This window comes from Furipterus horrens, unplaced genomic scaffold (assembly GCF_987537825.1).
Source record: "Furipterus horrens unplaced genomic scaffold, mFurHor1.1.pri manual_scaffold_11, whole genome shotgun sequence".
NCBI classification, from domain to species: Eukaryota; Metazoa; Chordata; class Mammalia; order Chiroptera; family Furipteridae; genus Furipterus; species Furipterus horrens.
In genome coordinates this window covers 20,072,389-20,100,112 of record NW_028327181.1, presented here as the reverse complement: position 1 = coordinate 20,100,112, position 27,724 = coordinate 20,072,389, and the positions used below count along the sequence as shown (strand labels likewise).

Below are 27,724 nucleotides of genomic sequence, written 5' to 3'. Positions count from 1 at the left end.
ATAAACCTAAACCTTGTTCCATTCCCAACTAGCCCTGAAGGGAAGCACCTCCATGGTGTTCAAGGAAGAGGCTGGGCTGGGCTGCTTCTTGGCTACTGTGGGGAACAGTTATGTCCAGGCAAACACCCTAGCCCACTGGGCATTGCTCCAGAGATTCTGGCAAACTCAGGGTCCACTAGGCCCCCAGTCTCCCATGGTTAGAAAAAACACCAGTCAGAACCTTTTGGTCAGTTTTGTTTTATGTGTCCAGACAAGGCTCACTGTTAAAGCAATGGCCCAGCTGCCACCTGGGAGGTATGTGACACAGGTGGCATCAACAGAGGCTCTCCTTGCCCTCCACCCCCATAGCACAGCTGTGTGCACACAACACTCACACCCACACATGGGACAGAGGAAAGACATGGGAAGGCCACAGCGAGGCTCACCCAGTTCTTGTAACACGTGCACAAAGCTTTGGTTCACAATGGCACATCTGCCTGTTTTAAGGGCAAACAGTCACGGTCCAATGATTATTCACAGCTGAGGACAGGAGGCAAGACAGAAGCAAGTATAATTACAGCAACTTGATTGAGGATTCTTTTTTATAAAGGTCAACACAGCCAACCTTGGTCACACAGGCGCTGAGGGAGGGATACACTGGGTGGCCCACAAGGCCAACATTGTCTTCCTGGAAGCAAACACCATCCACAGGGGATGTGGTGGAGGACAGGCACATCCCAAGAACGTAACAATGCAACCCAGTGCTGGGCTCCTGTATCTGGCAGTGCACCATGAGCATGTGGCACCCTAACAGGTGCTGGGGACAGGAAATCGATGGCTAACAACCACTGCCTTGCATGTGAGGACAACCCAGGGCACCAAGCACACCCACATCCCCGGGGACTCAGGGCAGGACCACATCTACCCCTGCACCTGTCCACAGGGACCACCTGTACAGCACAGGCTGCTGGTCAGGAGTGAGCTGGTCACCAGGCCTGGCTGCACAAGGCAGCTGCCTCTGAAATCCAGTGAAGCCACCATCCATGTGCTTGCACCAAATGTGGGAGTGCCAGTTTGTGATCAAGAATGGATTGCACTAAAGGTCCTTGTTTCCTCTTAAATCCACGTGCTAAAATGCATTAATTGTTCATATCTGCTACATGATTCCAAATCTATCTTCTACGCACTGTAAAAGTTTCTTTCCAAATGCTAAAATATCATAAAAGCTTTAAAAATTAAGGGTGGACAGAGGGACTTGACTGTGCAAAACTCTAGTAAAAAGTTGCCAGAGGCCAGCAAAGGTAAGGGGCCTTGATGTTTAAGATGTATTTTTAGGGCATTAAGACTTACTCAGAAGGCCCTGGCCAGGTAGCTCAGTTAGAGCACCACCCCAATTCACCAAGGTTAAGGGTCTGATCCCCAGTCAGGGCACATACAAGAATCAACCAATGAATGCATAACTAACTGGAACAGCAAATCCATGTCTCTCTCTCTAAAATCAATAAAATAAAAAAACATTAAAACAAAAATGGACCACACCCCAGCTCAGGGCTTGGGCAAAAAGCCAGGCAAAGACACACTGGCTGAATAAATCACCTTGATGATTTGCCTGATCTCTGAAAAATAGTTCAGATACTAAAATTGTGTTTATTTTAAACCAAAAAAGGTCTGAATTGTTCGTTCCTGTTATAACATTTTCAGAGAAAAAGGAAAAACATAGGAGACAGGAAAGAGGAAGGGGTGCCAGCATAAACCTTCTGCCCAGGTCCCTACAGTGACCCACGGGAGTCCTGGGTACAGGGCACCATATGACTCAACCATTGCTTTCTCATTTCATCTGGTCATCCAACTATTATTTATCAGTGCATGTTATGTACTAAAATTCATGAAAACCTTCATAAAACCAGTCTGCAGCAAGTCCATACAAGCAGAGGTCATCTCCGAGCTCGGCTTCCGCCTGTGCGGGCTGGCTTAGTTGATGCTTGAACATGTCCACTCAGACCTGTGGGTGGCCCCCAAGGAAATGGTACGGTACGGTATGGTACAGTACGTGGCCCTGGCTGTCCCCACGCACTGGAGCCCCACCCCTCAGACATGTGGCTGCAGGAGAGGAACTTAAGATTGGAGGCAAGAGGCTGCAGAGTGAGCGGTGCACGGTCTCCCTGGCAGCAGAGCTGGCAGCTCCCATGCCCAGTCTGCCACCTCCTCACACGTCCACAGTGCACAGGGGCTCGCCACCAGGCTGGGCAGATGCCACAATAGACATCTTGGGTTTCTTCCGTGTCTCCTCCTAGAAAAACAACAAAGGTCATGGATGCCAGTGAGGTGAGAACATGATGTAGCCCAACTTCAGGCAAGAAGCTCCAGAAGGGGAGGGGGGGTGGGTGTGTGGGTGGGGTGAGCCCAGCAGACTGGTGCCAGGCAGCCTCTGAAGGAAGGCACCCATGCTCTGTGACTTTAGGCTAGGAGGGAAGTGGGCCGAACAGGGGGCTGGGAATAAAGACACACACTCAAAGTGAATGGCCAAGCCCTGGCTGCTGTGGCTCAATGAATTGAGTGCTGCTGGCCTTCAAATGAAAAGGTTGCGGGTTTGATTCTCAGTTAAGGCACGTCCCTGGGTTGTAGGCCAGGTCCCCAGTTCAGGGGTGTGTGAGAGGCAACTGATCGATGTGTCTCTCGCCTATCAATGATTCTCTCCCTCTCTTTCTCCCTCCCTTCCTCTCTAAAAACAAATAAAATCTTTAAAAAAGAAAAAGTGAAGTGCCAAGGAGGTCACAGCCAAGAGGGATAAACCACCTGGATGAGTTTCTCTCCCGACCCCCACCTGAGAGCAGAAGTGAGGCATCTCCCGGACCCAAAAGGTGGCAAAGACAACAGACAACCCCTTCAGGGTTTATACAGGCCCACGCTGATACCACCGCTGAAAAGGTCTGAGCCCAGAGGCCCTTTGAGTGGGAGGCTTTAGGAAGCTGCACAGACACTGAACCTCACCCGGGTTTAACTTCTGTGAACCAAACTCCCCATCTCAGAGCTGCTGAGGACTCCAAGAGGAAGAGATCCAGGATGGCAGTCTGTCACCCACAAAGACCCTGAGGGAGGGGGAGTGCTTGGACAATGTACTATCCTTGTCCTAAAACAGCCAGCACCAAGTGGGAACCAAGAGTCACCACACATGGGACTGGGCCAGGGCTGCCAGCTAATTAACTATATAAAATAGTGATTTAGCACAAGTATCACAAATGCTGAAGCTCAAGGAAAAACAAATCTAAGGTGGAAAGATTAGGGCTTTTCAGGTGCCTGGACACTGCCAAGGTGTCAGAAGCCAGTGACAGGTTCTTAGGGGATGGCTTTCCCCACACAGCTGCCATGGCCCATGCTCACCCTCTCCTCAGCCAGCCTCTTCATCTCCTCCTGCAGCTTGCTCAGGATGTGCAGGTTCGGCTTGTTCTTCTTGGCGTACTGCTGCAGCTCAATCACGCTCTTGTCCGAGGTCTCCTGAGGAGCACAGTGCCTCTGTCTCAGGACTGCCCTGGGCCCCGCACCAGCTGCCCCACCCTCGACCTGTGCAGAGAACGTTGTGCAATCCATGCTGCCCCCACTGCCCCATCCTTGGTGGACAGAAAGCCACAACCTCCTCCCTTCATGGGACAAAATCACCCTAGCTGCCCAGGTACAAGGAAGCTGGACACGACCTCACACAGAGCCATCAGCCAGTAACTTGCTATGCCCAGAGCCCTCTGACTGATGCGATGCCCAGGCTGGGAGGCCAGCGGCCCCAGCCACTGAACTCTCGGCATGCCCGAGACTTTCAGTGCAAGATCAAAATGTCCTGAGGCCCTCCATCTCTCAGGACAACTGCTGTCCCTGGGATACCAGACCCCACCTGTCCTCCAAAAGCCCCTTGCTGGGCTGTGCCTGAGCTGGACCCTTTGCCCTCCAGCTTAGGAAGAATTACCACCCACAGGCCAAAGCAGGCTTTCGCTTCCTCAATCTTAGCCTGAGAGAATGCACAGAAGCAGGCATATACAAAAGGTGCAGTAAGCTTCATCTGCATTGTATCCAAGTTCCTCTAAACACGTTGGGGATCCTTGTCACCTCCCTCACCCCACCTTGTCATAACCAGAGCAAAGGAATCTTCAGGAATAGTTTGAGGGTTCACAAGATGGGTTTTGGAGTCACCCCCTGCAATCCCCACCCTCTACACTGACTACCGCTCCACTTACCAGGGTGCTGATAACACAGACCGTTTCTTTGAAACATCAGGGGGAAATAAAAAATAGCAACACTCACCTCCCAGTACTTCCCTCCACCCAACAAAGCACACAAACCTAAGGGTATTGGTTTAAATCTCAAGATCTTCACAAAAGCAGCAGAAGCAAGAGATGACACACAGGCTGTTTGTTGCTGAGAGTTGCCTTGAACTTGCACACTCACTCTCCCTTAGCTACCGGGTGGCCTCAAATGAGCACAAGGGCTCCTGTCACTGGACAAAGGACTCAAGCCAGGCTGGCAGCCCTCACCATCTGCACCTCCTACAGCTCTACTCCCCTCCCCACAATGCCAGGACCAGAGTCAGGCCCAGGCCCCTTGGGAAGGGAAGACCCCCAGTCCCACGAAGTCACAGACACGGCCCAGCAGAGAACCCAAGAGGGCAGCCATGAACAAGAGCAGAGCTGCCCGGCTCTGTCTCCCCTTGCAGCAGGACTCCAAGGTTGGGAGAGGCCCGTTACCTGTTTGACCATCTTGCTGCTTTCACGGCCATACATGCGCAATAAAGACCCCCAGTTTTTGACATGTGGGTGCAGCAGCTGAAGGATTTTCTGAGAGGCTAACTGTTTCCCAACTCTCTTATTTTTACCTGAAAAGAGGGAAAGAATACAAAGAGAAGGAGTCACAAACATCTAGCCATCCACACAGCCACCCTTCCTAAAAAGGAGCTCACCTGCCTTCCCCCCCGAGCCAAGGGCATGTCCTACAGTAAGATGGTGAAGAGCTGCTCTCTACCGAACTGAGCACCGGCACCTCACAAACCCCTGACCAGGACCCACCCCTATCCCACTTCATAGAACAGCCCAACAGAGGCTCCAGGTCAGGAGATGATCAAGGCAGGTCTTAAGAGTCCTCTCTCCCGGCACAAGCCCACATTTCCTGACACACAAACAGCAAAGAAGTATCATGAAGCACAGGCACGAGTTTCCAGAGGATGTATGTGTGCTTTGGAGGAAGTTTCTAAACAGAGGGAAGACAGGGCCAGGGTGCGCAGTGGGTCTAGAGAATAGCAAGTGCTGAGTGGGCACTCTGGCTGGGAGACCAAAGCAAGCCCCACTTCCATACAGGGCCTACAGCGTGGAAGAGGGGGTCCTAACACCAGGATCCCTCCTGCTTCATGCCCTGCCCTCCTGCTCAGGAGCACTTCTCAGTGGGACTGGTGTCTGCCAGAGTGCAGGACACACCAGGTCTCAATGTGGTCCTGCAATTTTTCCAGGGTTGATTTGTGCACTACCTGCTAATTTACACAGCACTGGTTTTGTGGTTCTAGTAGTGACACAAAGTTTCCTTTAAAAATAAAGTTATATTTTAAGTAGTGGTTACTTCAAAACTCAAACTAGGTGAGGAGCACAGGTAGTGCACACAGACCGGAAGGCAGCGGGGCAGCATAGACCCAGCACAGGAACCCAGAGCGTGGTAAGCCCGAGGCTCTGCTACTGTGTGTGTGAGCAGGATGCTCCCCACCTACCACAGGGACCAAGGCCTGGAAGGGGCAGAGATGGCAGAAGGGGAGCACCAGGCCTAGGCAAACGACCACTCTCAGCCCAAGAGAGGGAGGAGGAGGAGGAGGAGGAGGAGGAGGAGGCAGCATGGACAGGACGACCACAGTCAAGTCTCAGGCTGGCCATGTTTCAATTCAGACGGCGACGTGCGATGCTTGTGGACACAAGTGCAGCAGGCAGTCAGTGCACTTGGCTGGAGCTCAGGAACAACAGCAGGGCAGCAGCCCCAGACCAAGCCACAGGGGCTCAAAACTCCTAGAGACCCCACACGGAAGGATGCGAACAGGCATCTGAGTGCATGGCCAGTGGCAGGGAATGAGGAAGGGGGTCCTTACACCAGCCGCGCACTGTGTGCTTGCCACACGCCATGACATATTCACTCTTCTGGTTTTTACCAGGAACAACTTCAAACTTGATGGATGTGTCACCCATTCCATGGTTTCTTTAAGAGAAAACAAAGACAATGATTGACATCAGCTGAGGAGGAGGGAATAGCTGCTTCCAGAAAGTTCTTTAAGGGCTCTCTGAAGACAAAAGCGCTTCTCAGCTGAAGAGGGTGAAGTTCTCTGAGTATACCCAACCCCATCCCACAGGGCCCTGATGGACCGCCAGGCAGTGGGGCTCCTGTGCCTGCAGAGAGCACCTGCAAGGGCTCAGCCTTGAGCATCGCCTCTTGAGCCAGGACAGCCAGCCAGTAAGGATGTTGGGCACCCAGAGAGAAGTCCCCACGACTTGATTTAGGACGGGAAACCCCCACCCTACCTTTTAAGGCACTCGTGGAGGATCTGATAGGGAGACAACAGTCCGGCCTTGCTGGTCAACTCGTACACTCGCGAGTCCTCGATACTGATGTGGTTAAAATACTACAAAACAAAGCAGCCACTCCTAAATGCTGGCCTTGCAGAGCTGCTCCCCACGCTTCCCCCGGAGGCTTCCTGTACTCCTGCACCTCACACCCCACTTCATGGTCTAGCTGGCCCTCTGAGACATGGACTGGGAGCCACACTGAATCAGGCTGAAGAGAGTGCCAAGCATGGGGTGAGACCACAGTGCAGCCAAGGGCCTGGGCTGCAGAGCCAGCCAGCCTTGGGAGCCTTTTCTGAATCCGAATCTTTAGATTTTACACAATTAGTCAGAAATATAAAGATAAACAACCTCTGAAGAAAAACTTGAAGATCATCGTGAGATTATTGAAGAGAGAAGGGGAGCCAGACAAAAGCTGAACTCATAATTGGCTGATTTCCCTGAAGGCTGCAAAGGGCCCAGCCAGGCTCTAGTCTCAAACACGAGGTCGTGCTGGATTTAAAACCGACCACTGTGACCCAAGAATAGAAAGGTTAAGAAGCGTAATTACTTAACCCGTTATGGGGAAAAGGGAAGTTCTGCACAAGAGAGACAGACGCCAGTCAGGAAGGTTCTCCTGGTAAATGCAGGAGGCCACTCAGGAGCATGGCCCACCTCCCCAGTGGAGGCTGTGTTAGTCTCCTGGGGTTGCCAAAAAAGTACCCAAACTAGGTGGCTTAAGACAACAGAAATTCATTTTCTCTCAATTCTGGAAGCCAGAAGTCCAAAACTCCAGGTGTCAACAGGGCCCTGCTCCTGAAGCCTCTCAGGGAAGATCCTTCCTTGACTTCCCTAGCTTCTGGTGGCCCCAAGCTTTCCTTGGCTTGTGGCAGCACAACTCCCAACTCCACATGGTGTTCTCTCCACTCCTGCGCCTCTTCTTACAACAACACGTAACAAAGCTGCTCTGAGCAGGGAGGTGGGGTGCCTCTACCTTCACCTGCTTCCGTGAGGAGGCAGGCTCACTGTGACTGAGTTGAAGAAAGGCAGGCACTATTTCTGAAGAGTACTGCTGATTCCATGAGCAGGAAATCCTCTTACTCTCATTTGGCTATTTGTCTTCCAACAGGTGCCCACAGGCACATCCACTCTCAAGCACCGCATCAGTACGGATCAGCTTGCAGCAAAAGTCCCTCACAAGAAGTCAGGCCCAGGCGCTGGACTCACCCTTACTGGCTGGCCTGGCAGCCGTCCCAGCACCATGTCTGGTTTTCTCACTCACCCTGTGGAGACCCACACTCACCAGTAGTCAGTACCTGGGCTGTGGACTTGCCCTCGGGCCAAACAGGAGAACCCATGTACCCGGCAGCTCCAGGTTCCTCCCTGACAGGGCTGAGGCCAACACATGCGCACGCTCAGAAGCCAAAAAATACCCAACAGCCTCTGGCAAAGGCCCACACCATGATTACCAAGTAGCTGATGGTTAACATGCCAGGGGAGTGTGGGGATTCCAGCACAAGATAGCACGGGCAAAGGACAGAAGTGACCCGCTGAGAACAGCCCAGGAGAGCCCAGGAGATAAGTGCCCGACAGACAGTGAAGGACCACAAGGGAGCACCACAGAGAACCCAACAACCGTAAATTCAAAAATTTAGACAAAACAAACCAATTGCTGGGAAATGCAAACTATCTGCGTTGCCCTATTCCAACGATTTCAACCTTTTTCCTCTCAGGGCACACATAAAGTAATTACTAATATTCTGTGGCACACTAGAAAATACATATTTTTTGCTAATCTGACAAAATATAGGTATAATTTTGATTCATTCACACTAGATGGCTATTGTTGTGTTGGCTGTTGTCATTTTTTATTTAACAATCTAAAGGAAAAAAGGTCAGTGCCCAGACGAAATAGTAAGGTGTTGCGGGTTTTAAAAATTCTAGCAGCACACCAGCTGAAAATTGCTAGCATAGGGCAAAGTACTATACGAGGGGAGGGGTGCAGAGCTTCCAAGCCATCTTCAAGTGCACCGCTCTTCCTCGGTCTCCATGGGTTCACAGCCCAGAAGCTCCTAAACACCATTGCTTACCATTGCTTAGGGTTTTTTACGGAGGCCTCACTACAGAGGCACACTGATGACATCATTGGCCATTAGTGATTAACCAACCTCCAGCTCTTTTACTCCCCAACCCTGGAGAGTGGGGGTGGGGTAGAATGAATGAAAGTTCCAACTCTCTAATTAATGTTGGGTTCCCCTGGCAACCAGTGCCCCCCACCCTATTCCTTAGGGACTTTCCAAAAGTCACTTCATTAATATAAATAAACTCCAGTGTGGTAGAAAAGGGTATTAACAATAACATCCCTGGCCAGGCAGCTTAGATGGTCAAAGCATCATCCTGATGCGCCAAGGTTGTGGGTTCGACCCCCTGTCAGGGCACATGCAAGATCAACTAATGAATGCATCAATAAGTGGGACATCAAATTGATGTTTCTCTCTTTCTCTCTCTCAAAAAAACCAATTTAAAAAAATTTAAAAAGAAAAAATAATAATAAAAGACATTCTATTCGCCTTCATCAACCTGGAGCTAGCTCAGGAACTGGGGACAAAAAATAACTTACTGTGTTACTTTAGCTCTGTCCCAGGAACCAAGACCAAGGACCAAAAATATATTTATTATATCAAATAGCACAAACATATATTCACCTAACAACAATCCCAAAATACATAAGGCAAAAACTGACAGAATTAAAGGGAGAAATAAACAATTCAACAATAACAGCCAGAGACTTCAATACGCAATCACAATAATGGATTAAGTAGGCAGAAAACACGACACAAGAAAAACAGGAGACTCAAGCCCTGGCTGGGTGGCTCAGCTGGTTGGAGCGTTGTTGCGCACAGTAAAAGGTTGTGGGTTGGATTCCTGCACATACCTAGGCTGCAAGTTCAATCCCCAGCTGGGGCATGTACGGGAGGCAACTGATTGATGTTTCTCTCTCACATCAATGTTTCTCTCTGTTTCTCACCACCCCCCTACCCGCTGTCTTCTCAAAAAATCACTAAACATATCCTCAGATGAGAATTTTTTTTGAAAAGAGACTCAAACTGCTAAAATCAGGCATTAAAAGTTACATCACAACTATAACAAAATGAAAAGGATTGTAAGGAAATACTATGAACAAATTTATGCCAATAAATTAGATAACTTAGATCAGATTTTAAAATTCCCAGAAATATACAAAGTCCCAAAAGTGGCTCAAGGAGAAAGTTAAAAATCTGAATAGATGTATAACAAGTAAAAAGACTGAACCAGTAATAAATAACTTCAAACAAACAAAATTCTAGGCCCCGATGGTTTCACAGGTAAATTCTATCGAATGTTTAAAAAGTTAATACCAATCCTTCACAAACTATTCCACACAATGGGAGAGGAAGGAAGGCTTTCCAACTCATTCTTTGAGGCCAGTATTACCCCGATACCAAAACCAAACAAAAACATCACAAGAAAATGACAAATTAGTATCCCCAATAAATACAGCTACAAAAGTCCTTACCAAAATACTAGCAAACCAAATCCAGAAACCCATAAAAATGATTATACCCTGTACATCATGACCAAGTGGGATTTATGTCAGGAATGCAAGGTTGGTTTAACATTCAAAAACCCATGTAATATATCACTATATTAGATCACCAAATAATATATCACAAAATAAAAGACAAATCCACACAATCATCTCAACAGAAAGAGAAAAACTATCTGAGAAAATCTAACACCTATCCTTGGCAAAAACTCTCAGCAAACCAGGAGCAGAAGAAAATATTCTCAGACATGCTAAGTGAAAGAAGCCAGTCACAAAGGAACACACATAATGTGATTCCATTCCTATGAAATGTCCAGAATTGGCAAATCCAGAGGCCCCAAGTAAAGTAGTGGTTTCCAGGTGTTGAGGGACTAGGGAAAGAGGAGAACTGGGAATGGTTAGAAAAATACTCTAAGGTTTAGATTGTTGTGATGGTCATACAAATATGAATAAACAAAAATCCACTGAACAGCAGAGTTTAAAAAGGTGAAATTTACAGTATGTAAAATATGTATCATTAAAGCTGTTATTAAAAAAAGCATCCTTCATAGTCTAAGAAGCCCTTGTTACAAATCATAGAATCAAATATACCAAAAAAAAGGGTTCACAAGTAGTTTTAAATGGTTCTTAATATAAAGAACAATCTTTTTGCTGACTCTGCCTCAGAGGTTCATTCCTACCACAGATCTATAAAAAAAGCTGATTTACTTCCAAATACATTTATCATGCACAAGCAACTTCTTGCTGCCAATTACAAGACACAGGACAAAAATGGCATTTCCCACCTTCTATGAAAGATGAACAAACGACACAGCCTGAAGCCTGGATGATGAAGTCATTGAGCACAGCCTGCACTAACAGGGCAGGACAGGCTGCGCTGCAGTCACAGCTCCAAACAGGCAGAGTCAGGACACTCACCTCGAGCTCTTCACTATCTTTGGGCTTCTCCTCAGAAGTCTGCTTAACAAAGTCAGGGATGAGGATTTCCAGCGTAGCTCGGGCTATGGAAAGAAAAACCCCGAGGATGAGGGCTTAGGCCTAGCCTGCTTCCCAAATACAGAGCAAGCTACACTCTGCAGGGCCAGGGAACCCAAGGCTCTGCAGGGAGCCGGGGCCCCAGGGAGCAGCAGAACTTTAGACAGCACAGCAGAGCATGGAAAAGAGCTTCTCCTGAGGGAAGTGGACAGAGCTGGGCGCACCTTCGCTGAGCACATCAGAGAGAGACCTGCATGTTAGAGGAATCATGTGACATGCAGGTAAATGGCTCAGAAGAACCTGGCCCAAGCAGGGAGGATAGCGAACTGAGCAGGGTGCATGAGTGTGGCAGGCAGCAGCAGCCAGATCGATCGGAAGGACCCTCTGAAGAAAGTGTCTGCAGGACAGTGCGCGTACTAATAAGCACAGATGCACAAATGAGCAAGGCCGCCACTCACCACTGGGGTGGGGAACTGGGGCACCGAGGGAGGGGGGAAGGGTGTGTGTGTGACAGTCTGACTCTGTAAGGTTGTAGTAGTAGCAAGATATCCAAGTGCAGAAGTCTAGACAGCAGCAGGGTTTAAGCAGAAATGGGTCCCTGCACATGGGAAAGAGTGCAGCAGCATCCTGCTACCAAATGTCTCCACCCCCCATACCGGGCCCTGCTCTGTGGGTTAGCTGCTCCATGACCTCGGTAACACCCAATCTGTTGAGCAAAGTCTTTTGGCAGAATTTCTCAAAAATGGACAACAGGCCTTTCTGGAGAATGGGGCGGAGTATGTGAGCCCAGCACAGACTCCCAGAGGAAGGACAGACAATAAGGTACTATCCCAATTGTCCTCAGCATACACTAACAAAAGAAAGCACCACAAGGGAAATGCTGAGTCCCAGGAGCAAAAACACTTTCACTGACCAGAGACCTACTGAGACTGTGATAACACTGACATACTTCGTACACTATGAAGGGGCAGGGCTGCTCTGGAAGACAATATGGGAATGGTAGAAACCTCAAAAGTCAACCTATGCGTACCAGGGCCAGAATGCACCCAACCCCACCCAGCAATGTGGTCCACTCATACGAGGCCAAAGGGCCCTGATGCTGGAACAAATGGCTTCTGGGAAAGAATGCCAATAACTACTAGTGCTGGGCACAAAAGCGAGCAGCACCTACATGGTCAAAAAGAGCAAGAAGTTTTAACCAGAAAACATAAGCTTTCCCACTGATCTGCTATGCTGTGTTCAGTGAGTGGCAGTTCTAAATTTGGAGTTCTAAGGACTTAGGAAATCATCCTTATAAATGTCAAAACCACTCGAAGAGCTTGCCAACAGCATGCTGATTCACCTGTTTTTCGTCTCCTAGCATACCCACGTTTTGCTTGCTTTAAATACAAACCTACTATAAAACATGTGCCTAGCACAGCCCAGTCAGCTCTGTGAGCAGGGGAAAAGGGTGGGAAATTTCAGCCCAGCTGCCAGTGAATACAGAAGGACCTTCTATTTTTATTTCTCAGTTTTACTTTCTATATTTGAATATTTCCCAATGAGCACATAATTCTTAAGAATCAAAACCAATAATTACATAAATAAAATGAATTTTCTCCACCCACCCACTCCCACCTAGGCTGCTGCTCAGCCCTCCCCAGCCAAGGGCATGGGCAGACACAGTGGGTAGCGTGGGGCTCTGACACCTAAGCAGACACATTACCAGCTTTATTCTTCGCAAGTTTTTTGCTGCTTGCAGTTCCAGATCCATAGGTCACACCATCAATGGTCACTGAGGCACCAAAAGGTTCACTTGGATTCTCTTAAAATTAAAATTACTGTTTTAAAACACATTTGCCAAGACATTAGAAGTGTGCATGCACACACACAATCTGCTCACACCAACAGACAAGGTGGGGTCAGTACTGCTCCCAGAGCTGAGATGTGGGGACGCCCTGAGGCATTGAGACGGGGCTGAGATGGTCAGCAGGCAGAGAGGAAACCTGGGAAGTATGGAAAGCGGGAACCACGGGGTAGGGAGCTGGAGGAGAAACGAGGTCAGAGGCAGAAATACCAGGGACAGGAACCAAGGTCTGTGAAAGACAGAGGATTGGGAAGGGCAGGGGTGCACAGATGGAGTGAGCCAAAAAGTGACATGAAAAACAACGGGTAATTCCTAGGTTCTGGCTTCCAAAGGGAAGACAGACTGGTTTTCACAAAGTTGTGACAAGGATGCACAGGAGACAGCTGATGGGAAGTGCAGGCCTAAAGCCCCTTCATCTACCTGGGGGAGCCTGGAGACAGCGGGAGGACTTCCTCAGAACAGGCAACAAAGGAAGACGAGGGCAGGGGTTGGGAACAAATGAAGGCGGAAGCAGAGGGCACTGACCCTTAGACTGGACACGTTCCCGTAAGACTGAACTGCCGATCTGCAACACCCTCCTCCCTGCCCTTCCCTTTCACATCTAACTCAGCTCACAGCCAGCTCCCACCTCCCCTGCCATGACTAAAGTAAGGTGTGCAATTTTAGGACGACTGAGATAAGAAGGTCATACTTACCACATTCAAAGAAATTATAAACAGGGCGGACCTTGAGGACACGCTGCATGTACTCGTGCAGGATGCAGACCTCGGATTTCCCGTTGGGGTTAATAACAAACTCTGTGACAAGAAGGACCATCTCAACAACAGTGTGAAGACCCCACTATAAGCTAGCACTCAGGACCTGGCACCATCTGAGTTACCAGGTCATTGTATTAGGGGCTCCCTGCCATGAACGTGTTGGGACATCTGCGTTTGTAGGGTAAATGTAAGCTTTGAATTAAAATGCAGCTCATACACAAAGTATACATTTTAAGAACATCAAATGAAAAATTAACGGTACAGCCAAGGTTATTACAATTTACAAGCGCCAACTCGCCTTTCTTCGTGGGTGCATCCTGCACAGAAAGCGTGATGAGCTTCTGATTGGCCGGCAGGATGGGCCGCTCAGATTCAGCCTGTTTCCGTTTCATTTCTCGGTTAAACTGCCGCCGCTCGGCCCAAGTCCTGAATTTCTTCACAGTAACTTGCTCAAAGTCAAAACGCTTCTCCAGGTAGTTCCGAAATTCCTCAAGATCTGTACAAGGTTTCCAGAGAACCAAATTACTCGTTTTCAGTGTAAGTCGTTTCCTCTGTCCGGCGAGCAGGACAGCGATGAGCTGCCCATCAGACAGGTGCCGCCACACAACACCCACTGCTCCCTCCCTGTTCCTTCTGAAGATAAAGGAAAGCAAAGAATTAGGTCCGTTCACTTAGCCAGCTCAAATTATTATGGCAGGTCCTTATGAACAACCTTCTGGGGTTTTCTTTCAGCTTATTTGGAGAAAGAACAAAGATTTTTAAAAAACTAAAAACTAAAAAATAAAAAATTTAGGTGGCCTTCAGGGCCTTTCTCCCTGTATCAAAATAGCTACCTGACTACCAACAGCAGTGAGGAGAGCAGTGCACCCACTGTCTATCCTGCTCTCCCCTGGCGGCCTCCAAATCCAGCAACTCAGGCCTTGGGACTCATCATGCCTTTGCCCTCCAGGTCCCTGGCTCAGCCCCACAGCTCCCCCAGGGGCCCTGCCTCCAGGAAGTATCCCTCCCCCCACCACTCAATGAGGTCCCCGGGGGCCTCCTACTCTGACTGTTATACCTCCTCCCCCATCCTCCCCCAGGACTTCCTAGAGGTCCACACAGGCTTCACTCCCACTCAGGCCCGCAGGGGCTCACCCTCAGCCCTAAGAGCAGCGCCAGCAGAAGCGCGAGGGAGGGGTTCAGTGTAGGAAGACTGAGATGTGTAGCCCTTTAAAACAAAAGGCTACTCTTGTACCTACTTATAAACTGAAACTACATGTTTCTTTACACATGAATGCAGAGAAGTCTGGAAATAAGTTCCCAGTGGTCACCTCTCACAGGGAAGTGAGGTTAGAAGTCAGAGGAGGGTGTTTTTAAAAAAAACGGGGACACATTCATTTACATGTGCATAAAAAATAGTATGAAAAAAATAAAACCTCTGACTTAAGGGAGCGCTCCCTTCTAGAGGGTCGCTGAGAAAAGCCCCAACACACCAACAGAAGACAGAGGAAGCCAATTTGGATCATGGGGTGGGGGTGGGGGAGGTGGAATTTGGGGTGGCAGCACCAGGCAGAACAAGTTGAGGAGAAACCAAGGTTTATCGATCGGGGGGGGCTGGGGGGCCAGTGAGACTTGGCCCTTTCCCCACATATCCGAGGCTCCAAGCGTCATGCTGTTTCGCCCCATCCCCCTAGCTCTTCTAAGGCTCCTCCCATGGAATAGTTGAGACAGGCCAGGCAGCAATAAAGACAACCAGAAATCCTGGAAACATAAAGTCCTCTTTGAAAAAAATTCGGCGGGTAGGCTAAAATAATTTGCCATCACTGAAGAGACAAATAAGACTTGAAATCGGTAGAGCTAGGCTAAAAGAAAAGAGAGTAAGAAATACCAACGCATACCCAAAAAAGCAACTGCAGGGTTTAAGTGTGAAATGTCCACAGAACAGTGTAAGTTTCCCAACACTGAGTCCATGTATTAAAGAAGCTCACTTTGAGCCTATCAGGATAATCAAAACACCACATGAACATATCCTACTGAATAAAACAAGACTGCAGGAAAGAACATAAAAGTGATCAGGGAAAAAAAGGTCTGCACTGACAGTAGCCATCTCCATGGCAGCATTGGCCATGCAGGCCCTGCAGACCCCAGGAGCAGGGGCCTGGAGCATGGGACCCAGGCACGTTCTCCAAACAGGGCATAGGGCCTTTCCAGCCATGCGGGAGTAGACAGAGGTCCCCAGCAGTCCCTTCCTCATATACATAGCTGGGAATAGATGGCCTTCAGCAGAAGGGGACTCAGGGAAACTATGGAACGTAGTGGCATCCCTGCAGATAGTAAAAGGTAGCAAAGGAGGAAGAGAGTTCACTCTGGAAACTTACCGACTGATTCGTCTTTGCACACCTCAACTTTGGCCTTCACCTGTCCCAGGGCTCCTGGGGCGGCCTCAGCCCCCAGCAGGTCCTTCTCATCTGGGGGCCCCAAGTCGGCCCCCATGGAGTCAGGCTCTTCCAGGGGGAACTCCAGCTCTGTAGATCGGCTGAGGGGCTTCACAGGAGAGGACGCCTCTCCACCGGGGGCAAGCTCACTGTTTTGCTCCCGTTCCTCATTGTCCTTCATTTTCTTATAATGCAGACAGGGAATGCTACTCAGGGGAGGGTCATGTTTCTGTGAATAATAAAATTGCAACAGATTACAAGGATGACCCCAAAGGTCTGAAAATTCTATGTCTCGGCTTGGCTATGATGCATATGTGCAGACATGCACGTTCTTGTCTGAGAATCTACAAGACTGAATTCAAGATTGATGTATCCCCTACCCGTATGCTTCCCGTTCCCAAGAAGTATGGCCTGGACCAGGTGACCACCCGAGACTCTCTGTGTAGGTACACGGGGACTCCAGAGTTATGGAATGTCATGATCCACCCATCAGGCAGTGGTTCCGTAGGTGGGCGGCCACGACCTGCACAGAAAAACACCCTACAATCACTTGGAAAACACAAAAATTATTGGGACTTTTTAAAAATTATGACATACGATAGATAAAAATGGTAAAACAGAACACATATTCAAAAGAACCCCTAGGAACTAGGCAAGTGGGGAAGTACCCTACCCTTCAGACAGAGCCTATCCCAGCCCTGCCTGTTGCTTGGCACCTCCCAGCACCTCCTGTGTGTGAAATTGTGTGTGCTTGTTTATCTGGGTTTAACCAATAGCATCCAAGTCCCCCTGTGATAGCAGGAAAATATCTACCTTGCTCATTGCTCTTCTCCTGGCCTAGAACAGCACAGCACGTGTTACATGAAGCCGCCTTGGCTGCTGCTTTCACAGCTGCTAAGCACCACAGACACTCGACTGCCCACCTTCCTGCCTTGGCTGTGGCCAGAGGCACCCCAGGGGTTGTGCAAGCGTTGCCAATAAACTGCATGTCTAATGAACACTACTCCTTGTGACCATGTGACAAGTCTTCATTGTACCTAAGCTGCAAAATTCTCACCAGCACATAAAATGCTGCTTCAAATTAGTAAAAACCTAGATCAGTTTTAAAACACTACAACCAACGCCCTCCTTGCTTTACAGGCAGTCATTAATAAAAAGCTCAACTTGTTATCCACTTGACATTAGGCCCAGCTGCTGGGAAAAGCATAAGGCAAAGATTTAACTAAAATTAATTTTCTTATAGGTACTGGGATCAAGTTAAAAATTTTAGAAACAAAAGGGAAAAAGCAAGTGAAATCTACAAAAATATATGCATGTTGAAACAGCACCAGTATTCTCATGGAAAAGGGAGCGGCACCCCAGTAGCAGATCCCTGCCCAGCAAGGAGGGCCTTAGGTCTGTCTACAAGTGGCCGATACTGGACAGCTGGTGTCAGGACAGTCCCTGGGAGGGAGTGCTGCAGGCCAGAAGTACATGAACCCTGTCAGGCACTCTCCCCAGTGAGCCAGGGACAAGAAGCTGCCTTATACCAGCTTTGGGCTAAGTCAGGAGACAAAGCAAGTGAAATACCAGCCAAGAACAACATAGGCACAGGTGCATCCAGGCCACTCATTTATGACAACGGGTGGTCATAAAGTGGCCCTGGCTGTCTGAAGAGTTCACATGCCGCTCATATGGAGTCTGTGAGCATGAGGACCAAGCTGCACCTTCTGGGAGGGAGGTACCACTTCCAGGCAGGCTGCCAGGTGGGGAAGGCTGCAGAGGAAAAGGCAGTGCCCACGCAGGCAGACTGAGTGGTCAGGTATACTGCTGACCTGTGCATTGCTCAGGACGGACACAGCTTTACCTGCTCGGAATGAGGTTGCTGAAATCACAGAAAGAGCACAAAGCAAACCTGCCAGGGGCATCAAGGTGAGGACTGCCCCTTAAACCCTTTTTAGAAGCTGAGATCCAAGTTCATCTTCATCTGCAATCAATGAACCCAACACCTGTCCTGTTCCAACCACTAGCCAACACGGGGAGACACATGCTGCCCACCACAGCCAGGGGAGACTGTATACCAACTGCCCGTCCATTTCCTCCCATCGCCCATCAACACCTCTGCACCCTACCCCTCAACCTAAGGTGTCACCTGTCTGCCCAACTGAGTCCCCATGCATCTTTTCAGTCCTTCTCTGCTGTCCAACTACCCAGCCCAAGATCTCAACATGGACACTCACAGGTGCTGCCAAGACAGGCAGAAACCGACAGGCTCCTCTCAAACCAGCACTGTATTGGCAAAGGAGCTGCAAAAACAAAACTCTGGGCCTCTCTCCACTGCTCTCCATTCTGTCCCCAAAGCCAAGTGTAAATCCCACTGCCTGGACCTTCAGAACACCTCCACCTGACCACAGGAGCTCCCACCCTGTCTACCTGAAGTATACACGCTACACTGCAGCCATAAGAGCTGTGCTTTTAGACAAAAATTGTGTAACAACACCTGCCTGCTTCTTTCCCCCCCAACTACAAAGATACATTTTTTCAAGTTATCAGTATCCTTTTAATTTCTTAAAATATAATGTATTTCTAGATCTGTTTTAAAAACCAAATCACGAGGTTTAACATTTTTATTGAGGGCAATTATGCTACAATAAGATTTATTCTACCATCCTCGCTCCGCCTCCAACACCTCCTTCCTTCTAGTAGCTTCCCCCAACAGTGGAAGTCTACAACTCGGACCTCAATCTTCACCTGCCACCATGCTAAACACCCACCTCTGCCTCAGCCTCCACACACTGGTTGCCAGTATTGTCATCTCCCAGAACACATTAACGTCCCCTCCTCCAGGGTGCACTCCCCACCCTATCAGAAGTCCCCTTCCAGTTTCTCTACAAGACATCAGCCTCTGTGGTTTCCACAGCACACACCATGATATGCACCTGGGTGGTAGTGCTTCTGGGTGCCTCCTTGTGTCTTGTCTGTTTCCCTTTCATCAAACATTATCTTGCCCTCAAAAGCATGCCCAGACTGCTGTCTGGTATCCCAAAGGCTCTCAAACCTGCACTTCTGCCCTGCAAACACTCACTATTTTCTTACTTGCCAACTTACTTTTGAGCACTGTTTTAATCTTGGTCATCATTGGCTGCACACTTGTCTCTCCATCAGACGGATGGTCACTGTCTCCTCCGTATTTCTCCTCCACTCTCCTCTTTTTGGGAGCACAAAGGCCTTCTTCCAGAAGAGCATCGACATCATTGTCAAAATCGTCCTGCAAGACATACTGTTCAGACACCATGGCCATAGCACCTACATTCCTGCACCACGGGCAAGCTTAATGACACTAGTGAGAATGAACAGAGAAATGAGACGCTCTCAAGGGGACCTAGGTGTGCCTTTATGGTGCGTGATCATCTGAAAAAACAAACGGGATAAAACCAACAACTGAAGCCAAAAGGCTTGGTCCAGGCACACATACCATCAGGGAGCGCGTCTCAGCAGCACCTTCCAGCTCAGGTTTGGTAACAGGTAGAAGGCCGGCCTGTCAGCCTAACTTCTCATTAAAGTGGAAAAATGTGTGGTTTCTTTTCCACATTAATGTTATTCCATCTTATATGGGCTTTTTTCCTCTGCAACATCAGCTTTCAAAAGATGCTGCAGTTCCCAAACACCTCTCTTTGGGTTTTATTAAGAACACTCCAAAGGAGAGGTCACTGACATACCTCGTAGGAGAAATTCAAGGCCTCTTCATCCACTCTGTCTCTTTGCACGATTGCTTTAGCCGTGAACCCGCCTGCTCCTTCTTCATCTAGCTCCAAATTGTCAGTAAAATCTTCTAACTCATCGAGCACTGCATACTCCACTCTCTTTTCCTGATCCAGCTCATTCTCCTCATCCTTCTTATCAGCACTCTCACCCCCTATGCCTACCCCGTTACCAACACTCCCACCAAAGGGACAAGCATGCACGTCTCCACTGACAGGGCTAAGGGCCAGACCGCACTCCGCACGAGTGTCGCGCTCCACTCCTGTGTACAGCACCTTCCTGTCCTTACTCCTGCAGCTCTCGGTAAAGCTCACGCTAATCTTTACATCCTTAAGCAACTTAAGGTCAGGGGAGAACTTCCGGACCGCAGGTGCGTGCCGGGCGGTGCGTGGGCTGTGGCCACTACAGTTCGGGTCTATGAGGAGGCGGGCTTTAGAGAAGGATCCTTTGGAGAGAAGAGAAGCTCCGTAGAAGTTGAGTGGGTCCTCAGCAGGGGGTTCGGCCTGTCCATCACCACCAGAGCCAACGTCCATTACCTCTGCATCACTGGACGTTTGCAGGGGAGGTGGTGGAGACTGTTCACAGGGCAGCGCTTGGAGGGGGCAAGCATGTTTCTCCATCACCGCTTCTCCTGCGGGCTCACGCGGGAGAGGAGAGGGACTCTCATACGTCTCCATAGTAAAAGTAGTTAAGACTATTTTAAAAGACCAGTTTTTAAAAACCTTACATAAATCTATACAGCTAACATGCACAAGTCCGTCGAGACCCGGTGCCGTCCTGCCCGCGCTGCACACGCTGGCGGCTTAGTCAAGCTGGCCACATTGCTCTTTTCATTAATGTAGACAGCTTTTAGAACCACTGCCTCAATTATTGGAAATCACAATGCACTCAGCTTAAATGACTGACGACTAAGCGAGTCTGTCTTCATGCCAAAGTGGCACCTTTCTTCTTCCACCTGCAAAGAGATTTAAAAACATCGTCACAAATGACAGAAACCTTCCGCTTCCCTGGTACCAAGAGTCAAGTGCTATTAACAGTGTAGTAAGGAAAACAAGACTCTCTAAGAGAACCTTTTAGGCTTTAAAACAAACTACCTTTATTTTGTTTCCTCAGGACCTAAATGATAAGTTCAAAGTTAAATATTTTCTTTATTGTCCACTCTAGTTCCTGCTTCAGAAGTATAAAAACAATATTATCTTAAGGCTCAAAAGGATTTTTACAAAAACCTACACTACACTTCACCTCAGCATTCCCCTCAGTTTATTAGGTAACAAGCAAAGGGTGGAAGGCTGCCCTTTCCAGAACACACATAAGGTGTGCGGCCTCCCTCCGGCCACTAGAGCAACATCAGTCTACTCACCTGCTAGGGTGGGGTCAGTCAGAGGGTGGGCACGAGACCCTCAGCTCAACTCTGCAGCACTAGGGCTCCAGAGGTACGGCCAGGGGCTCTGCAACCCTGGAACCCCAGGGCTCTCCTGGGCCCACAAGGTGGCACGTGGACCGGGACAGTGATGCAGCGTGCTGAAGTCGCCAGAGGTGGCGTGGTTCTGTTCCCAGTAGAGGAGGGGGTGGTGGCTGTGGGAAGGGAGCCAGGCCAGGGTTGATGGGACAGCTACGGGAGACAGCTGAAGCCAAGGCACAGGGAGTTTTAAGTGCCATCTGGAGCCTGGCTCCATCTTGGGGGCGATGAGGAGCCACCGAGGGTGAGGTGACCCTCATGCCACAGTTCAATCCCTATTTGAGAAAGGTGACTAACCACTGCACCAGGCACAGTCCCTGTGCCCAAGGCACAGGAGTCCTCGAGGCCAGAGGACCAAGGTGTGAGAGCGGGACAGGAGCCTTCCAGAACAGTAAAGACAGAGTTAACTGCTCTGCTCGCGGGGCAGAGGTGGAGAGCACAAACAGGGAACTGAGAGCCAATGAGGCTTCCTCCTGGAGGGACACCTGTGTTCCAGCACTCGGGCAGGAGCCCGCAGGGGAGAACAGATGAAGCCTCCAGGCACTCCTGTCCAACAGGTGCTGAGACTACAGCTCAGGAACTAGGACCAGACCAGAAAAAGCGGGCCAGAATGCATTAGCAAAGTGGCAGTCGTCAACACCACACAAGAGAGGCCACCCAGAGAGGGAACACAGAGCAAGAACAGGGTTGAGGACACACTCTGAGAAGCTTCACTCCAGAGGAAGCACGACAAGAGGGCTGATGTGAGACTGAGAGGAAAGCTCGGGAGGCAACCAAAACCCAGAGGTCTGCAGGGGGCACGGGCATCAGAGCAGAAGCACATGCGGGAGCACATGCAGACACACACACACACATATGCCATGCACACGGGTGCAGATATGCACATGCATGCCCGTATGTGCACACGGGGCAGCTTGGCTGGTTGCATAGACAGGAGTCAGGAGACAGCACATGTTTAAAAAGTTTACGGTGAAGGAACAGCGCATAGTGGTTGTACTGTGAAGGTAATGCAGCATAAAAACCAGAGACTTGTATAGATTTAATCAATCCGTTCAACAAATACAGATCATCTGCTCTGACGAAGGCACTTCCATGAACAAGAGACAAGGTCCGCACCACCTGGACACAGGTAGAAGAGCAATGACCATCAAACTGTCACTCTAGTTCCAAGATTCTAAGATGTCCTTACTTTTCTGGTTCAATGGTAACTGAACACAATACCTCCCCCAGAAATGTTTCCATGAAAGGTGCTTACGATGAAGGAAATGCAGCACACAGGTAATGACAAAGGCTGGACTGCAGTAAATGCTGAGGAGGCTGCAGCCAGAGGCACCAGGAACACCAAGTGGAGTAAGAGCAGTCTCCTGGCAACCAAGAAAGATCATTTTAAGAAAAGGACAGGCAGGTCAGCATGCCCAGGGCTACAGAACACAAGTCAGACCAGGGACCAAGCCCATCAGCACCTGGCAGGTCTGCCCAGACTCCAGCTAAAGCCAATCCTTGACTCTGGGGGCAAAAAAAAAAAAAAAAAAAAAAAAAAAAAAAAGCTAATATGAAGAAGACATGAGGAGATGGGGGGGATTGAAGACAAATGACAGTGCAAGACAGGGAACACCTGCTACCACGTTAAAAGGCTAAGAAGCAGTCATGTAGAAGCACAAAGCAAAGATGACAATAAATCATAGCTGAGGAAGGGAGGCCCTGAAGAGGCCCACAGGGTGGGACTGGGGAGCTGTGGAGAGAAAGCACGTGCCCCTCGGGAGGTCAGGAAAGCCTGCCCAGCCCCAGAGGACAGCAGCTCCAGGCACAAAGCCCCACAGTGAGGCAGTCAGTCCTGGATAAATTCCTTACTTTCCCTCTGCAAGCTTTCTCTACTCATTCAACAAGTGTTTGTTGTGTAGGTTCCAAATGGTGCATACACACTATCCCAGGTGCCGAGGACACCAGACGGACAAAATCCCTGCCCTCCAGGGCTCACATTTTAGCAGGAGAGATGGTCAAGTAACAACTAAGAAGAACTGAGAAGTCCTCAGGAGAAAACAAAGCAAAGAATTGGGGAAGGGGAGGTAGCTTCAGAAAGGGTGGACAATGAAGGCCTCACAGCCAGTGTCCATTTGAAGGCAAGGAGAGTGAGCCAGGTGGGCAGTTGGGGGTGTGAGGAGGGGACATTCCAAGCCCAGAGAGAACAGTGTGCCAAGGGGGTATGAGAGGAGGCCAAGTCAGTGAAGGCAAGCAAGACCAGGACTCTGGCTCTTATCTTGAGACGGGCCGCTGGACAGGAGGGTCCAAGCGGTGAGGCCACATGATCCAGAGGCAGTAGCAGCAGCCAACTCTCAGCAGGACCCTGTTTTAAGCACTTTATGAATTTTCAATTGCCAGTGCTCACACAGCACTAAAAGATTAAGCAACCTGTTCAAGGTCACACAGCTACAAAGTGGTGGAAGTCGCTTTACCACCCGAACAATCTAGTTCGTCTGTACTGCCTCAATTTTACACTACCCTGCAATTTATTTTTCAGTTTTTAAAAATTTCATTTATTTTTAAAGAGAGAGAAAGAGAGAAACAAAAACATTGATCAGCTGCTTCCCACAGCGCCCCGACCAGGCGCTGAACCTGCAACACAGGCATGTGCCCTGACCAGGAATTCAACCAGTGATCATCGCTTTGTAGGATGACATCCAACCAAGCCACACCAGCAGGCCAGGGCTACACTATCTTGCAATTTAAAAGAACCATTCTATGTCCAAAAATCTTTAGATGGGTGGTTGGAGGGAAGGGCAAAGGAGACAGCAAAGAGAATTAAGAGGCTCACCAGGGCAGAGCCAGGGGTGGTGAGAAATGGTACTGAGGACTACATTGAGGTCTCAGAGGAATCCATTGGCTTCAAACCCAAGAACTCAGCAGTCATGCACTGAGCGGTGAAAGCAGCATAAGGAGTGTTGTGGGGTAAAGGAACAGGGTTTAGATTTGGACATGGCTACTTGCCACAAAGTAACACAGGGAGATGTGGACGGTGCAGCTCCAAAGGTGAGGCTGAAGCTCAGATGGAAGGCTGGGGATGGAGGTGGAGATATCAAGGAGAGAGGGCATTAAAGCCAGGAAGCCGGATGTGGTCACCATGCAGGGGACGGCAACTACAAGACAGGCCACGACTGGGCAAACCAGTCAGATGTTTCCTACCCCCACGGTCACAGTTAAGACTGTAAAACAACACTTGGAACTGCCCCATACACTGCCTGGCCATAAAGGGTTCAAAGAATGGTTCATCCCGCCACTGGCCTCACTACTGCTTCAGCTGACTGAACACACGATGCAAACCGTGCTTGCCAAGCAAGACAATAAGCCAGCAGCAGACTCACTCACAGCAGGCTTCCCTGAATCCCTGACCCAGGGGTAACACCAACACACTTGGACAGCACCCTTCGTTGGGAGTCCACTTACTGGGCTGCCATGGAGGAGCGGATTCTGATAGTACAATGCTGTGGCTGCTGCCTTTAGGTCAAGCCTCTCCTGCTGCAGCTTCCCACCCTACCCAGCAGCAATATGACCTCATCCATTTCTTTTGTCATCCTCCAACGGGCCTCATAGTCTGTACTCACAGGCAGCACCACTGACTGGCTATTCACTCCCTTGGGTGAGTGAAAGCCTGTAATGGGGATGCCCGCAGCCCAGTGACTATAAAGTCCATTCTGCTGCCAGGAAACAGAGGGTCCCGTCCTAGTGGTTGGCCTCGCAGGCACCAGCGCTGGACTGAACTGCCGAGCATCGGGTAAGAAGGTACATGCACGCATGCAAAAACGGTAAATCAAATTCCTACCATGAGCAACCAAAGTCCATCAGATGATACTTGACAGGTATCACTGTCAACAGGTTGCCACATTACATTCATTGCTACCGCGATCGTTGTTATAGCAAAACCACATCCCGATTAACAACGTGATACTCAGTCCATGAGCATTTAGTGGAGGAAAAGACTTGCGCGACTTCTCAGATTTCCCGCAGGATCCTAAGCGAACACTACCATGTTCATACCTTTCCCGCCTGAAAGCGATGCTATGGCTTCGGGCCCGCAAGGCGAAGGGTTTCTTTACACTCGGGCTGTTAACATGGGCGGAAAGCGACCAGCGTCGGCGGCTCGCCCCCCAGCCGCAGTCCCCCACCATCCCACCCCACTCCCCGACGGGCTGGACCCCAGGCCAGCGCTCTCCCAGGACCGCGGCCACAAAGCTTCACAAAGGCCAAGACTCCGCATGGCCAGGCCCACCTCACGCCCGCCCCGCCCCGCCTCGCCGTGCCTCCCGGGCCTGCGGCCCTCCGCCCGAGAGGGGAAGGGCGCACCCTCGCGCAGGCCGCAGCGCCCGCCCGGCCCGCGGGGCGCCCCTCGCGCCCCGCACCTACCTCCGGCGCCCGCGGCCTGCCAGAGCTGCCCGCAGCCCGATCCCAATAGGGAGACCCTCTCGGCCGACCGCTACCTCCAACCAGAAAGGCCACCCAGGCTCTCTCCCCGGCCGGCGGGACCCGCCTGCCGCGCGGGCGAGCGGAAGGCGGGCTTTGGCGGCGCGTGGCCAATCGCTGACCGCGGCCGATTCGCATTGGGGAAACCGCGGAGCGTGCTGCAGAGGCCGCCAATCGGCGGTGCAAGGCGCTGGCAGCCTCGGCGCGCAACCCAATAGCGCAGTCGCGCAGGCGGGACCAGACGCTGGGGGTCGCGGGCGCGCTAACGGTCGTAGGCCGGGAGGGGCTAGCCGCGCGGAGGGCGATCGCTGCGGAGTGCCGGGAACGGGGCGCGAGGGGAATGCCGGGAACAGGGGAGCGCGGGGAACGCCGGGAACGAGGGGGGTTGCGGAGGATGCCGGGAACCTGGGAGTAGGGGAACTCCAGGAACACTGGCGGTCCTGCGGTCCCGCGGTTACGACCGTCTCCAGTCTAGACAGTGCCGTAGAGACTGTCCACACAGACATTTTCCATGTAAAATCATTAAACATAATTGTTTGGGAAAAAGGACAAGCATCCTAAATTGTCTAGCACTTTTCCATTTGCTAATACTGTATCAGGAGCCTCAAGAAAGGGAGGATTTAAGTAAATGGAGAAGGGACCAATCTTCCTTAGACCAGAATTTCAGTAAATAAATAAAGAAGGAATGTTGGAAGTAAAAATATATATCCCGTTTTGCAGATAGCACATTAATGAAGACAAAAATGGATACTTAAAGAAGGTGGGCAAAAGTATGAGAAACTGGGGGGTCGGGGGGCAGGGGCTGTTTTACAGAGTTGCAGAGTTCCTCCCCTAAGATACTAATTGCAAAGGTTAAAAAGTAACTTTGCAGTGGAAAACACCTGAGAGACACCACCTTAACCAAATGATCAAAGTCACCAGCAAATGTATACACATCCAAATTTATCAAGTTATACCCTTGTAAGGATGTGTTGCATTGTATATTAATTATACCTCAATAAAAATGAAGAGAAAAAAGCACCAGGAAAGAGACAAATTGTGGCCTTCCTGATGTATCACTTGGTATTTCTGCCCAAAAGGCAATACCTGAATGTAATGATGAAGATCAGACAAACCCAAATGAGGGACAGTCTACAAAAAAAAGTGTCAAGATCATGCAAGTCAAAGACAAACTGTGGGGATCCATCTTTGATTAAAGGAGACATAACAAATTACCATGTGGGATCTGGATCCCAGATTGGAACCTGGCTTAGGAAAGGGATATTAGTGGGACAATTGGTAAAAATTCAAATAAGGTCTGTTATCAGTTAATAGTATTGTATCAATGCTGATTCCCCCCTGGCTGGTTTGGCTCAGTGGATTGAGTGTCGGCCTGCGAGCTAAGTGTCGCTGGTTCGATCTTACAGTCAGGGCACATCAGAGAAGGAAAACTCTGACTCCAAAAAACCTCCGCTGCCTTGCGGCATACCTCTTCAGGGGAAAGGCTAGGGGAGTAAACCCCGACAGAAAATACGGAGCCGGAGTCCCTAAGGCGGTTTGACGTTGTAGTCAACACCGGCAACTCCTGTGGCGCACCTGAAGCCAAGCTGTATTGACTCCGTCTTTCCCTTGGACCCTTCAGCTGCGAAGAGAGGGGGGGGTCTGCTGCATGGGCAACAGCAGACCCTCCATATCACCCTGCCCAGGCTCTGTAGCTTCAGCTTCACTGGAGAGGACACTCCAGCGTCATTGCAAGATGTCGATTCAACACGGGAGGAGACAGATACTGTGTCACTCCCGAGTCGGACTGCACAACCATTCTTGGCGGTGCAGATAGACTCTTAAGAAGCTACACCATCGTCTCTCGAGACGGACGGCTGCCGACGATCAATGCTGATTTCCTGGTTGTAATCATTTTACTGTGGTTAGGTAAGGTGATAACTTTTGGGGGGAGTGGATGAAGGATATTGAAATTCTT

The 27,724-nt window shown here is 49.8% G+C and overlaps 1 protein-coding gene across 5 annotated transcripts; it reads right to left on the bottom strand.

The window, feature by feature from the left end:
- Positions 1-221: 221 nt before the first annotated feature.
- Positions 222-25,856, bottom strand: DGCR8 (DGCR8 microprocessor complex subunit). 5 transcript variants are annotated; one of them, XM_090291564.1, is made up of 16 exons: positions 25,711-25,856; positions 25,345-25,410; positions 21,214-21,428; positions 19,811-20,808; positions 19,200-19,359; positions 16,493-16,635; positions 16,056-16,341; positions 13,997-14,194; positions 13,636-13,737; positions 12,800-12,898; positions 11,038-11,120; positions 6,513-6,613; positions 6,086-6,192; positions 4,710-4,837; positions 3,361-3,474; positions 222-2,269 (listed from the first exon to the last, which is right to left on the bottom strand). In XM_090291564.1, exons 4-16 carry the CDS (start codon positions 20,528-20,530, stop codon positions 2,186-2,188), a joined length of 2,325 nt encoding a protein of 774 aa, XP_090147690.1. In that variant the 5' UTR covers positions 20,531-20,808; positions 21,214-21,428; positions 25,345-25,410; positions 25,711-25,856; the 3' UTR covers positions 222-2,185. The 5 variants fall into 5 exon arrangements, with proteins under 5 accessions (XP_090147690.1, XP_090147689.1, XP_090147691.1 ...); XM_090291563.1 differs by lacking the exon at positions 21,214-21,428 and having other exon boundaries at positions 25,130-25,410; XM_090291565.1 differs by lacking the exon at positions 21,214-21,428.
- Positions 25,857-27,724: the final 1,868 nt, after the last annotated feature.